This window comes from Micromys minutus, assembly GCF_963924665.1.
Source record: "Micromys minutus genome assembly, chromosome: 4".
NCBI classification, from domain to species: domain Eukaryota; kingdom Metazoa; phylum Chordata; class Mammalia; order Rodentia; family Muridae; genus Micromys; species Micromys minutus.
The window spans coordinates 54,984,299-54,997,042 of record NC_137973.1 but is presented as its reverse complement, the minus strand read 5'-3'; the positions used below and the strand labels follow the sequence as shown (position 1 = coordinate 54,997,042).

General features: G+C 47.3%; 1 protein-coding gene across 1 annotated transcript in view; it reads right to left on the bottom strand.

The window, feature by feature from the left end:
• Window positions 1-12,744, bottom strand: part of ABCA4 (ATP binding cassette subfamily A member 4) — a gene marked incomplete at both ends in the record, with an annotated part of 103,133 nt that overhangs the window by 33,691 nt on the left and 56,698 nt on the right. The window contains 7 exons of the mRNA XM_080916027.1: window positions 1,713-1,807; window positions 4,762-4,948; window positions 5,660-5,758; window positions 6,223-6,347; window positions 7,280-7,542; window positions 9,446-9,494; window positions 9,841-10,046. Of these exons, the coding sequence (XP_080772153.1) occupies window positions 1,713-1,807; window positions 4,762-4,948; window positions 5,660-5,758; window positions 6,223-6,347; window positions 7,280-7,542; window positions 9,446-9,494; window positions 9,841-10,046 (1,024 nt within the window). The remainder of the gene's footprint in view (window positions 1-1,712; window positions 1,808-4,761; window positions 4,949-5,659; window positions 5,759-6,222; window positions 6,348-7,279; window positions 7,543-9,445; window positions 9,495-9,840; window positions 10,047-12,744) is intronic.

Sequence of the window (12,744 nt, the reverse complement as noted above, 5' to 3'; positions counted from 1 at the left end):
TTTCTAGTCATTGGGGTACCTCAGTCCTCGGGACGTCTCCTCATTTCCTGATATCTAAGCACTGTAGTGTGGAAGCTGGCGTGCCTGAAGACCCAGGCAAATCCCAACACAGATAAAGGACTGTTATGTTCCAACCCTGGCTCTCCCAGTTGCCTTTTGCATGCTGGACTTTTGGACTAGTCCTTTAGTTCCAGTGAACCCAGTCTGGACCAACAATCACTCCAGTGTGGAGTAAAGCCTGAAGCCCTCTCTCTTTCATAGTGTACAAGAAATTTTAATAACCACTTGTATCCTTAGGAGGAGTTCTAACTTCTTAGTACTCAGTCAAGACTCTACTTTTGGACATTTGGAGGTAAGATAATGGGGTAAGGAAACTCTAGTCCCTAGAGTCCAAACTGGCCCTGGACTGCCACTGTCTAGCTATCCCTAAGTAAAATATGAGCATTTCCATAATGCAAATTGGCTGCAGAGCCAGGTTTGGAGTGGTTGTTGTTTATTGAGTTAATGAATAAACTTGCTGTCCCCTTTGGGTTTTGGATGCTCCTTTTGGTCACTGCTAGCTTGGCCCCACCCCCCAGCAGCTGCCTGTGCCTTCTGCTATGTTTGCCAGCCCTTTACATTCATCCATTACTTATCCAGATAAGTATGGGAGACAACTGTAAGTACTATTAACGTTAGACGGTATGCTTCATTTGAGAGCCATAGACCACGTGGAGACTAGATCACACTTTCTTAAGAATCCCTCTGGTGGGATGCTTTTGTGACAGGGACTGCTGATGGCCTTCCAACCCAGCCCGGGCTGGATAAGAACAGCTGCAGAGCTGAGAGTTCTAGATAGCAAAGTGTCTGTGGATGTGTTCAAGGGTGGTGGTGACAGGTGATAATGAGGGTGACAACTGCTGTCCCCAGCTAGTGCCTGACCTGGCAGGGACCCAGACACTGGACTTTCTCTTTCCTCTCTCAGTCTCCCTTGGCTTCTCTTTCTTCTACACTTTTTTAAAGTTATTTTTTTTTTGTTTTTGTTTTTAGTATGCATTGGTGTTTTGCCTATTTGTATGTCTGTGTGTGAGGGGGGCCAATCCTCTGGAACTGGAGATACAAACAGTTGTAAGTCACCACGTGGGTGCTGAGAATTGAACCTTGGCCCTCTGGAAGAGCAGCCACTGCTCTCTCAATGCTGAGTGATCTCTCCAGCCCTTATTCCACATTTATTCCTGAACTCCCCTCCTCTTCTCCCCACCCCCTAACAAACTTTATCTTTCTTAACTCCTTAAGATATAAGACTTCCTTATTGAATCCTTTTGTGTGTGTAAGACACTTGCAATAGTGCCTGGTATAAACTCTGGCTACTTATCTTAAACAGAACAATGAACCTTGAGTTACCCCTGGTGGGCACACACCTGCTGGGCATACACCTGCTAGGCACACACCTGCTGAGCATACACCGGCTAGGCACACACCTGGTGGGCATACACCTGCTGGGCATATACCTGCTAGGCACACACCTGGTGGGCATACACCTGCTGGGCATATACCTGCTAGGCACACACCTGGTGGGCACACACCTGCTGAGCACACACCTCAGTTATTTCTTCTGCTGTGAGTCCCTCATACTCAGCTGCTACCCCCAAGTCCACAGCAGGAAACTGACCCTGGCATGGTCGATGTTGTCACTAGGCAGCCACGATTACAAGTGTGACAGGGTCACCTACCTGCTTCTTATGAGAGCAGGATAGGTCTTTACCAAGTAGTCAGAGATATTTCTGTTCGTGAGGTCTTGGAGGATTTCAGTGCTGCGCTGTGTCCTCTGGGGCAAAGAGACATGGTCATGATTGAGACCTTAGAGTTTGTGAAGTGGCTGTTCTCCAAAAGTTATTATGGACTTAGATGCGAGAAACACTAAAGTCAGCCCTGACGGCTTTCCAGCTCCTGCATCAGTAATGTGGGGTCACTGTTGATCCCTAACCCCCTTTTTTCTCAATCCATCCATCCATCATCAGAGAATTTAAATGCAAAACCTCCAACACCTTTGTCTCTTCCATTCGGATCCTGCTACCTCAAACCCCAGCCATCACCTAGACCTGGCCTAGACTTTTCCAGAACCTTCCGTTTTGCTTCTACAACTCCACCCTTGATCCTCCACATTCTGCTCTGCCCCCACTCTCAGATGGGTTTTAAAGATAAAATCATCCATCCGTCACCTCGTGCATCTTCCCAGGGCTCATGGCTCACAAAACATCGCTTTGCCTGTCGATTGACTCACTGTCCGGAGACTATCCCATGTATGAAATTTGTCTCTGTGAAGGCGGAGGCCTACTCTGACTTGTCGGCCTCCACAGCACCCAGAGTGCAGCTATCAAATAGCATATTTGTAATGAAAATGAAATTATTTGAAAAACACTTTATATTTTAAAGAATCTAGGAGTGGAAGGTAACCAAGAGATTCACGGGGAAATCAAAATTTTGGCCACCAGGTGGCAATGTCACACAGTGTTGAGTTTCTTGGGTTAGTGGATGCTGTAGGTCAATCCAGGACCTTGGGGAAAAGGATCCACTCTGTCTAGATTGCCACACAGAAGTAGCTGACTGGGTTCTAAGTGGTTTTAAACCATCATCAAAATGAAGCTATTTTTTCATGTTTTCTAGAGCCCTCCCTTTCCCCATGTGATACCTTCTTTAGCTCACATTCCTCATCATATTCCTTCTCTGCTAGTAGCAGCCCCTGCATGGCCTCAGAGTGCCGGGGACTCTGGTAGATGCTCTGCATGGGGGATCCCACCCCTGTTGCTTTCACAAAACAGAAAGGGAAGCTGAGAAAGGTGGGCCAACTGTGTATGACTGGGCTAAGATCAGATCCTGCATCTGACTGTATACCTGTTCCTCAAATTGGCCACAGTGCTTAACCAAGCAACCGTGGCAGCAGGCTGTAACGACTGCAGGTGCTTGAGAGTTTGTGAGGAACTGTTTTCTAAAATGTCTGTCAAGCACAGCATTCCTGCTTTATCTCTGTGTAGAGTAGAAGTCAGGGGTGGGCGTATCCATATCTAGACCCTGTTGAAGGAATGTTGGGGCAGGAAGGGATGGATGCTTTCTGTTCGCCACCTCTGAACTAGCACTTTCCTTCCACTCTTGTTCCTGGTTAAATGGGAAGGTGCTGAGCAAGGGTGAGTGGATGTGAGTACATGTCTATCTATGTGTACATATGTGTGTTTGCATGTGCATGCACTTTCGCTCAGGAGACTTGACTGCTAATGAGAAAAAGCGGGAGGGGGTCGTGAAGTACAGGTGCAGACTTGCTCTGTCTCTTCTGGGACTTGAGCATCTCCCTAAGGACCATGGGACCAGCAGTGATCTGGAGGTAAGTTTCTAAGTGAGACAGGCAGCTGCGAGGCTAGCATTCACTTAGGAAATGAATCCTGTGTGTCAAGGTCTGGTGTTTCCTTTTCCCAGCCCAGATCCCAGGGAGTCAGGAACACCTGCAATGTGGCAGTGTAGATGTCACCCAAAGGGGCAACCTAGGGCCTGAGCCACATGAAGAGCAAGACTGACACAGGACCACTTACAATGGTACGTGCTATGGTAAATTTAGTTGTCTCGCTATGTCTTCTTCCTGCTTCTACTGCGGCTTTCCCCACAGGCACGGACTGCAGAATTAAGGAGGTAGCCCTCAGGCTCTGTTGGTGCTGGGTGCTGTCCGGGACAGCTAAGTCACTGCAGTCACTCTGGAAGTCTTCCTTGTGCACACTTGAACCGTTTGCTGCATTTTTTTTTTACATCCCATCTACTCCACTACCTGACATGATTGTTTGTAACACTCTACCTGGAGAGTTGGAGGCCTGTGGGGCTCAGAGGGACAACAGAAAAGAACTTCCTAGCCACCCAGGTGAGAGGCAACCTGTATCCTGTTTTAGCCACGGTTAGGTTGGGGTTCCCATCACTTGAGCTGCCTCTAGTCCGAAATAGTTCATTTACCCACATTGTCTCTTTAGATCCTTGTGATAATGCTATAAATTAAGCGTTGCTCTTCTCAACACCAGGAGAGAAAATGAAGAAGGCTCAGAGGCTAAGAAACAAACCATGCGTCCCTAACACTTATGCCTGAACTCTTCCTAAAACACGTGGACTCTTTGGGAATCATCCACTCATTGAGAAACCATCCAAGACAGGCTCTTTTTGAATCAGCAGGGAGGCTGCGACCAATCAGAGAAAAAGCAATGCTCTCCTGCCCTTGAAGGCATTCTCTACAACCTCCATGGGGATTTGTCTAAACAAGGTACAATCAATGCCACTGTTGCAAAAGGTAAGTTGCTGGCTGTGTGTGTTCATGTGTGTGACATACATAGTTCACAGGCACATAGTTGATTTCCCACCTTTCTTGCTCCCCTCACCCAACCCACCCCCACACGCCTCCCCTTGAGGAGAGCACAACTCCTTGTCCCCTCTAACAGGGACAGAGCCCTGCAGATCTCCACAGATAGCATCTGGTACACAGAATGGCATACCTGCTTCCCTTCTTGTGATGAATATCAAACCCAGGGCCTAATCATGCTAGACAGTCCACCACCAAGCTCCACCAAAGCCTGCACAGTAAGCTTAATTAAAGTTGTTAATCAATATGGAAACATTTTTTAACACTTGATATACATCACGACATTACTTAAAGGGGAGAGATATTTAAGTGTAAATGATCAACCGCGGGAAATAATTTGAAATCAATCTAAACCCTGGAACAGCATGCAGTTGTTAAAATGATGCAGGTACCTGTGGGGGCGGGAGCCCCCCAGCACCCTCTGGGCACTCAGGCAGCATGGTGACCTTCTCTCTGGTGCTGCACTTGCAGGAGGGAGAGGGATGGGCTGCTGTCCATTTCTGCTTCTGGAACAGGTGAGTGATGTTGGGGGACACGGAAGGTGTCTTCCAGGAGGTTGCATTGCCACAGGGGTACTCCCTCATGGAAAATGAGAAAATATCCCACTGTCAGTCCGCTGCTTAATCCCCTCCTCGCTGGGAAAAAGGAATCCTGGGTGGCTATCCCTTTCCCTGCCTTTCTCTTCCTTGCAGTCAGGAATTTCCCTCCTGGGGATTAGAGATTGCTTAAGGACAGTCAGAACTGGGGTCATGCTGACAAAGCATGGACTGGGGACTAATTTGTGGACTCTTCCCCCTAACTAGTAGCTTTTGCTGCTGAGAGAAAAATAACAGGAGACCCCGAAATGTATCCATGGTGCTCTTTAGCAGTGGTTTTGGGGAAGATTGGACGAGAGAAGGTGCTAAAATATACGGAGCTCTGAACCCTGTGGATTTCAACTCTCTTTTCCAGAGTTACAGCAATGGTTGAGAGCTGGCCGTAGACATGATTCCTGCCATTCAAGGTCCAATCCTATAATACCATAGCCTTCCTCTTCTTCCATCCCTGTTCAGAGTTAGTTTCCAAATGAGTTTGGGCAAATACTGTCAAACAATAGAACACTTCTCCATTAAGACCCGGAGTTGTTGAGGATGGAGGCTTCCTAGTATAGGTGGAGAAGCTGGATAAAAGCCAATCAGACACACGGACATGACCCATACACCACAGGGCAGGATTGAGGGGTCTTTTCCATACTTCCTGGCTGGCTTTGGGGTCTCCTAGGGGAGCTGTTGGTGTTAACTGGGGACTTACAGAAGCCACTCTTCCTTTAGACAACGGTTGCCAAAACCTGGCCTGTTCAGAAGGACGTCTGCCAGTACTTCAAGGTGTTCGTTGTTGGGTTCGTCCATGCTAGAAAGAGAGAGAGGCTCACCTGCTAGTCAGATGGCACAGAATAGACAGAGCACACTAGCATTCACATAAGCATTTACTGAACCTGTACTTCATGCCAGGCATGCTTGTGAGGCACTGAACCCTGACCTAGAATGGTTGTGGTTCTCCTGGAAGTGGAATATCCTACCACACACACCTAGAAGTCTGATGGCAGATCATCTATGCCTCAAAAAGATGAAGCCTCAACCCCCTTTCCTAGGCTTCACATCTTCTTTCCTTAACCCGCCTTCCTTCCACTGGGTACCACATTGCAAAGCAGTGCCTGCTACAATGGCTTCTCTTTTAAGAACACCACCAAGATTCTTTCCACCTTGGAGAAGATTCCAGGAAAGTAGGGAGGTCAGGAGCCTTCTAGCAGGCATAAAGTCCAGGAATATTACACGTCAGGGGATAATGGTGATTCCTGGGATGAATCTACGCACCTGAAGAAGGTATACTGATGCCCATACATCCAGGGGTGAAGGGTCAGCGCTGGAAATTCACCAAACGGAGGCACAATGACTGACAGCATCAGAGCCAAGAACACAAAAGTGGCGGGGAGAACAATCTGTAGGAATAGCCATGGAGTGTGGGCTGAAGTGTGAGAGATGACACACATATGCAGGAAGGCATCCAATGCACACTTACGCACACATGCTCATGCACACATGTGGCACCAACATTCTTTTAAGCATTTATCCTCCACCTCATATTCAGACACTGGTAGTAAAGGACAGGCTTCTAGGGGAATATTATAGGAAACTGTAAAAGGCAATACATGTAGAAGGAAAAAATATTCATTCCTGCACCCATAGAAAAGTCAAAATATTTGCCATGCTCAACCAGTGCCCAAAGAGAAGTTTAAAGAATGATTTACATTACCTGCTTCTCTCCGACCCAAAGTTCCTTTTTTGAGTGAAAAGCATAGAGAGAGGACTAGGCACATAGCCAAGCTGGTGTGCACTGTTTGCTCAGCATGCATAGAGTCCTGAATTCAATCTATAGACTTGATTTCTATAAAATTGAGCTTAATGGCACATGCCTTTAATCCCAACACTCAGGAGGTGGGGGCAGGAGGATCACAAGTTCAAGGTCATTCTTAGCTACATAACAAGTTTGAGGCCAGCCTGGGGGTACATGAGACCCTGTCTTAAAGAAGGACAATGGCCTTGATCTTTATGTCATAAGAAAAATGAAACATACAACTTTACCTTTCACTCTGAAGATAGAAACAGTAGTGAAAAAGTAACACTATCCTACTTTTGACTCTAAGTGAGGCCCAATCCTTACGAAGATGATTTGCAAATCTCAGAATCAAAACAGGGTTTGGTAAGAAGTATAGCTGATAGAAGCCCAAGAGAGTATACTGGGAGGTGTCTGACCGCCCCACCACCCACCACACGGATATCCCTGAGAAGACGGAGAGGCTGGATCAGTACCTTAGACACCCACCACCCCCAGGGTGAGAACTGAGCCAAGCCTATGGTCACGGTAGGGTACCTGAGCCACAAAGTCCTTGCGGCTGCGGACAGTGTGATGGAACCGCTTGACCAGCAGTGCATGCACATGCTGAAGAAGCAGCCGAGCACCTGTGTTAAATGGGACACCGGGGGCCTCCGGCTCTGCGGAAGGTTGGCCCTTGGGAGGATCCACTTGTCCTGAAGAGCGGGTATGTGAGGCCTGGGCATGCTGCCGGAGCGTCTCAGGGGGAGCCGAACAAGGGTGCCGGAGACCGGGGGGTTCTCTTTTCTGCTGTACGCCACCTAAGGGATATTGATCAATAATTGGGAAAAGATAAACATAAGAGATATTGTCATGTGCACCTTTTTCTTCCCAATATCAGTTAACCCTTTATTCAGAGAAACAACAGGACACGGAGGCTAATAACCTTTCTGTTTTTGTCTGGGGCAAGGTCTTATGTTCACCTCTCTGGACTTGGCAACCTGTACTGTGGGAGGTGGGAAGAGCGTGGAATGGATCATAGCTCGGGGAAGAAGATCCATTAGTCTGTGTGACTTCAGACACTTCGTCCAGCCTCAGCAAGCTCACTCAGATTTCTCCAGATGGACCGGGTCCCTGGCCTACCTGCCTCATGAGATTATTATCGATAACAGTGATATCAGGGGCTTTGTCAAGTATAAAGAATCATTAAAGCCTGAATTAAGAGGCCTTGTGATTGTTACCGTGGGGGTCTTCCTAAGTCTTGATTATAGATCACATGCCGGGCAAAGACTTAATTCTCTCAGTGATTCTAGAAGGTTTATAACATCATCATCATTATTTTACATGTGAGAAAACAGAGGTATGATGAGGCTAAGTCGTACCTTACCCAAGTCTTTTAGGTATCAAATTATGACGGTCAGGTTTGATGCTTGGCCTACTGTACTCTACAGCTAAACTGAACATCGACCCTAGACTGTCTCTGAAATACCCACCTCTGTGCTCATGCTGACCAGTCTTCAAGGTCTGACTTATTGTTCTGACAGGCTAAATATTAAAAAGGAGCATGCTGTGCAGGTAAAAAGGCTCTACATTTTAAACCCATGCGGCTTGTGGTCCACTTTAACACTTTAACATTTTCATTCTTGTCTTGATTAATGTGAACCTTGGGCTTTGGATGAGTTGAGTGAATTCAACTTCCATCTGCAGAGAACTTGAAGGAGTCCTTTGGCCCCTACAGTAAGCTACTCCTCCCTTCTGCAGAGGACCCACCCCTCCCCCTTCTGCCAGGATGACCACCTCAGCAGGCCTACCACATGACCTAAGCTAGAACATGTATGGGCTGTCATGTATGAACATTGATAATTCGAGGCATGGCTGGCACATGCTTGGTCACACTATCTCAGGAGGTGGGAGCAGCAGCAGAAATTGTATGGGGAGGAAACACTGCATAAGAAGACATTACGATGTGCCGCACTGGATAGGAAGAGGGGACGAGCAACCCAAGACAGCAACATGGAACTGTTTGTCTCTGATCAGGAGAGAGGGCCCCGTGGGTCTATTTTAGCAGAGTTCGAGCATGCCTCTTGTTTTATCAGAAGTGATTTGTGTTATGGTGACAGGGTGACCTGTCTTGTACTTCCATTCCCTCAGCAGTAAGTCTGCAACACCCATAATGCTTTGTGTGGCCACAAGAAATCAAGCAAAGGGCCCAGGCTGACACACAGAGAAGAGAAAGGGCTGGAATTCACAGGAATGTTGGTCCCCACTGGTTACTAACTGAGAGTTTAAAGAGTGTTTTTATCTTGATCTCAAAGGGGTCAGGAGAGACTGCAGCTGGCATCTGGGTTATATTAACTGTCATCCTTATCTCTAAGGACTCTCTGCTGACCCGTCACTCATGCAGACAGGACTGGATCAGAAGCCTGGTGGAGAGGAGGAACCAATGGTGACTTGACAGAAAAAAGGAGAACAGGGGAGTAAGACGTAACTTTGGGGAGGGGGAAATCTACCGGTCTGACATGAACCAGCCTGATCCACCCAGAATGTTGCTACCTAGCCAAATTCTGTCTCTCACCGGCAGGTACCAAGAACACAAAACACATTACCTAGGGCTCTGGCACTAGGGAGGGTGAATGGCTACTTTGTTACTTTTTCTGTAGATTTTTTTTTAAGGATCAAGTCTGGGTAAACCAGACAAGTCACTGGATCCCTCAGCGTACATACCTACAAACATAGAACCCGATACAGAATCCTCGGTGACCTTCAGGAATATCTGTTGAGACATGAAGGGAGAATGTGGTTCAGGCATTCCTGCCTCCAGGAAATTCTAAACCTAGTTCCATTGTGCGGGGCCCTGTTTCCACCATGGGAAGAAATACATTGTAACTATCTGAGAATACAGTCTTCTATACTTGGGAAGGTGTAAGTACATGATGACCACAGCGGCAGAAAATATGGGTGCATGCAGACCGAGGTAGGAAAAAGCCAGCTGCGGATGATGACATTGGCTACACTGGGTGGAGGATTGTACTTTTGTAAGGTTTTGCTTTAGTGTTAGGCTTTTGCATGAGCTGCCTCTTCTGGCGCTTGATGGAGAGCAACTGCAATCTCCACCTTACCTCTTCCAGGGGAGTGTCAGAAATTCCAAAGCTGCTGAGCCCCAGGTCAGCCAGACTCTCCTCCAGCTCTCGGAAAAGGCTGGCATAGGCTCTCTGCTTGAAATGTTTGTTTGGAAGGAGGAAGATAAGTTCTTGACCAATGCATTCCACCAGCTTTGCCTCTGGAACGTGGTGGTACACCAAATCCATCAGCTCTTTCACATCTCCTAGGACAGGAAAACAAACAAACAAACAAACAAAACGGTGTCAACTCAATTCAGCCTATTCTAGAACCTGGAAGATTTCCTGGGGCTCATATTCTCTTCCCATTGGAGAGAGGAGTAGATAGTTACCGCCAACCCTGCCTCTTCATCTCTCTCTCTCCCCTCCCTCTCCCCTCCCTCTCCCCTCCCTCTCCCCTCCCTCCCTCCCTCTCGTGTGTATGTGTGTGAGTATGTGTGAATGTGTGTGTGTGTGTGTGTGTGTGTGTGTTTAACTGTTTGTTGAGATAGAGCTGGGATTAGAGGCGTGAACCACACACTTGGCTCTCAGTGTCATAGCATTTCTTTTAGACTTGATACTCGGCAAGTCTATTTTTAGCTTTGTTGACTCTGTGACAAACATGCTCCAGGTGGTGCAGCCTGAGGCAGGGCCAGTCTCTCTAGTTCAGTCAGATGTGCTTCTGCCTCAAGGAACACTCAATTGGGTGAGTTGTCCCCCAGTTCCTCATCTGTGAAAGAGGAAAACAACTGTGCCTACAAAAAGATGGTGTGGATGGGGAGTTAATGTAACCACAGTGGTGTCCGGCACACAGATGACTCTCAGCTGTTACTGCATCCCTGACCATCAGCCCAGGAAGAGAGCTGCTCACTGCTGCTGCTACTCACTCACTGGAAGCTTAGGAGTTAAGTCAAAGCCATTTTCCTTGTTTGGCTTAAGCAAGCTATAGGCCAAGACTCAGGCCTAGAGGAGGAGCCAAGACTTCTTCCTAAACCATGCCCATGCCTGCTTTAACTACTTGGAGAGCCACGACATCTTCCCTTGGGTTGCACCTGTCCTCTCAAACAGAACAGATTCAATAACCAGCCACTGCAGAAGGAGGTTGAGAAGCTCTGGAGAGGATGAGGATGGCACACTCACAATCCTCTGGTGGTAGACTCCTCGGTGCTGGGATTATAGGTACATGTTATGCTGATCCCAGTGAGTGTTGATATTCAGGTCAATTTTCTATAAAAAACACCCAAGGGAGTCTCCTCTGTCTTTCAATTGGTTGGAATATTTCACAGCTCCCCACTGAGAGTCTGTTGAGCTAGGAAGGGCTTGTGTGTCACACCTGCAAACTATGTGATTGTCTGTAGTCCTAGATGATCTCATACTGGGACCGGGGAGTTCTTTACTGGAGGAAATAGCTCTGCCCCAGTAGCCTGTAGGGGTCACACTCATTGTTCTCTTAGGAAGGAAGTGGGACCCGGTCACTGGATTCCCAGGAACTGTGCCTTACTTATGTGTCAGCCTCTCAGAAGTGTCACTCGGGACTGTGTGAGTGGTATGTGGGGGTGTGTGAGTGAAAAGCCAGCAGAGGAGGTAACTGGAGATGAAGGAATCCTCCCTCGTTGGGGGCATAACCACCTACAATATTCCTTACTGTGAATGCATGTCCTGTCTATAAAAAAGAAAAAACAAAAAACCTTTCCATAGAAGTAAAGCCATATTGAAAAGAAAATGCCAGCCAAAGACACATTCCAACTTGATTTTGATGGTAATTTTTTTAATAGTAATTCAACACTTAAAGCCTCAATGTCTTGACTAAGATTCCAAGGAGAAATTTTCAGCAACGCAGGAGATAACTCACAGCAAGATGCGCAAGACAGGAGATGCAGACACAGCACTAAAAAAGCACTTTTGGTTCAGAGAACGGGGAGTAAATTCAGGTGCTGAAACTGCAGAGCTTCCCCTCAGATCTATGTTGTTATTCTAGCAAGGGTTTCACTGTGTCACCCTGATGGCCTAGAACTCAGCGATCTGCCTACCTCTGCCTCTCTGGGATTGAGGCTGTGTGTTAATGCACTTCCTCCCAGTTTCCCCTCACCCCCTAGGATTTATGCATAGCACATCAATACTTAGTAGATTCTTTTAAGGTGTAGGGGGGAATGTGTTAATAGGAAACTTCTTTGGATAAGCACACATGTTCCTCTGTTTATAAAGCTGAGTAGTTACCTAAGTTTAATTTTCCTTTTACTTAAGGTTTTAGGCCCTGTGGCATCCCCTTGCAAAGGCATCTGAGGAATGGAGGTAGGCAGGAGTTGAGAAAGAGTTAGCAAGCTCTTGGGACCCTGAGGTCAGAGCTGACAGGTGAGCTTATTTAAGAGAGTATACCGTTAAATTCCAGGGAGGCTCACTGGGAACCTGGGTAGCTCAAGGGGAATGTGGGACATTGCTCAAAGGTGCCCTGCATCCTTCCCTGTAAGAGACATGCAGAGATGGAGAGATGGCTCAGCAGTGAAGAGCACTCACTGTTCTTACAGGAGCTGGGTTCAGTTCCTGACACCCATGAGATGGCTCACAGCCACCTGAATCTGTAGTTCAGGGAAGCTTCTGCAGGCACTTCACCAAGACGACCCCCTTCCACACATGCGGACAGTCACGCACACAAAGTAAAAATAATAAATAAAACACTAAAAAGAGAGAGCAAGAGCCAGAGGGTGCCTTGGCACACTTTGAGGACGGGGGCGTGTCCACAGGGTTATAGGGCAGGAGGAGTCTAAAAAAGCCAAGGCTTAACATGAGTAAGGGTGGGAGTGAACAAAGTTGGATTCCTCATTAAAGAGAGGGCACTTAGGTACGAGTGATTTTAAAATCACTTTAGAAATGGAGGAGAAGCAGGTCCAGAGAAAACAAGGAGCAACTGCTCCCACACTGGACTTC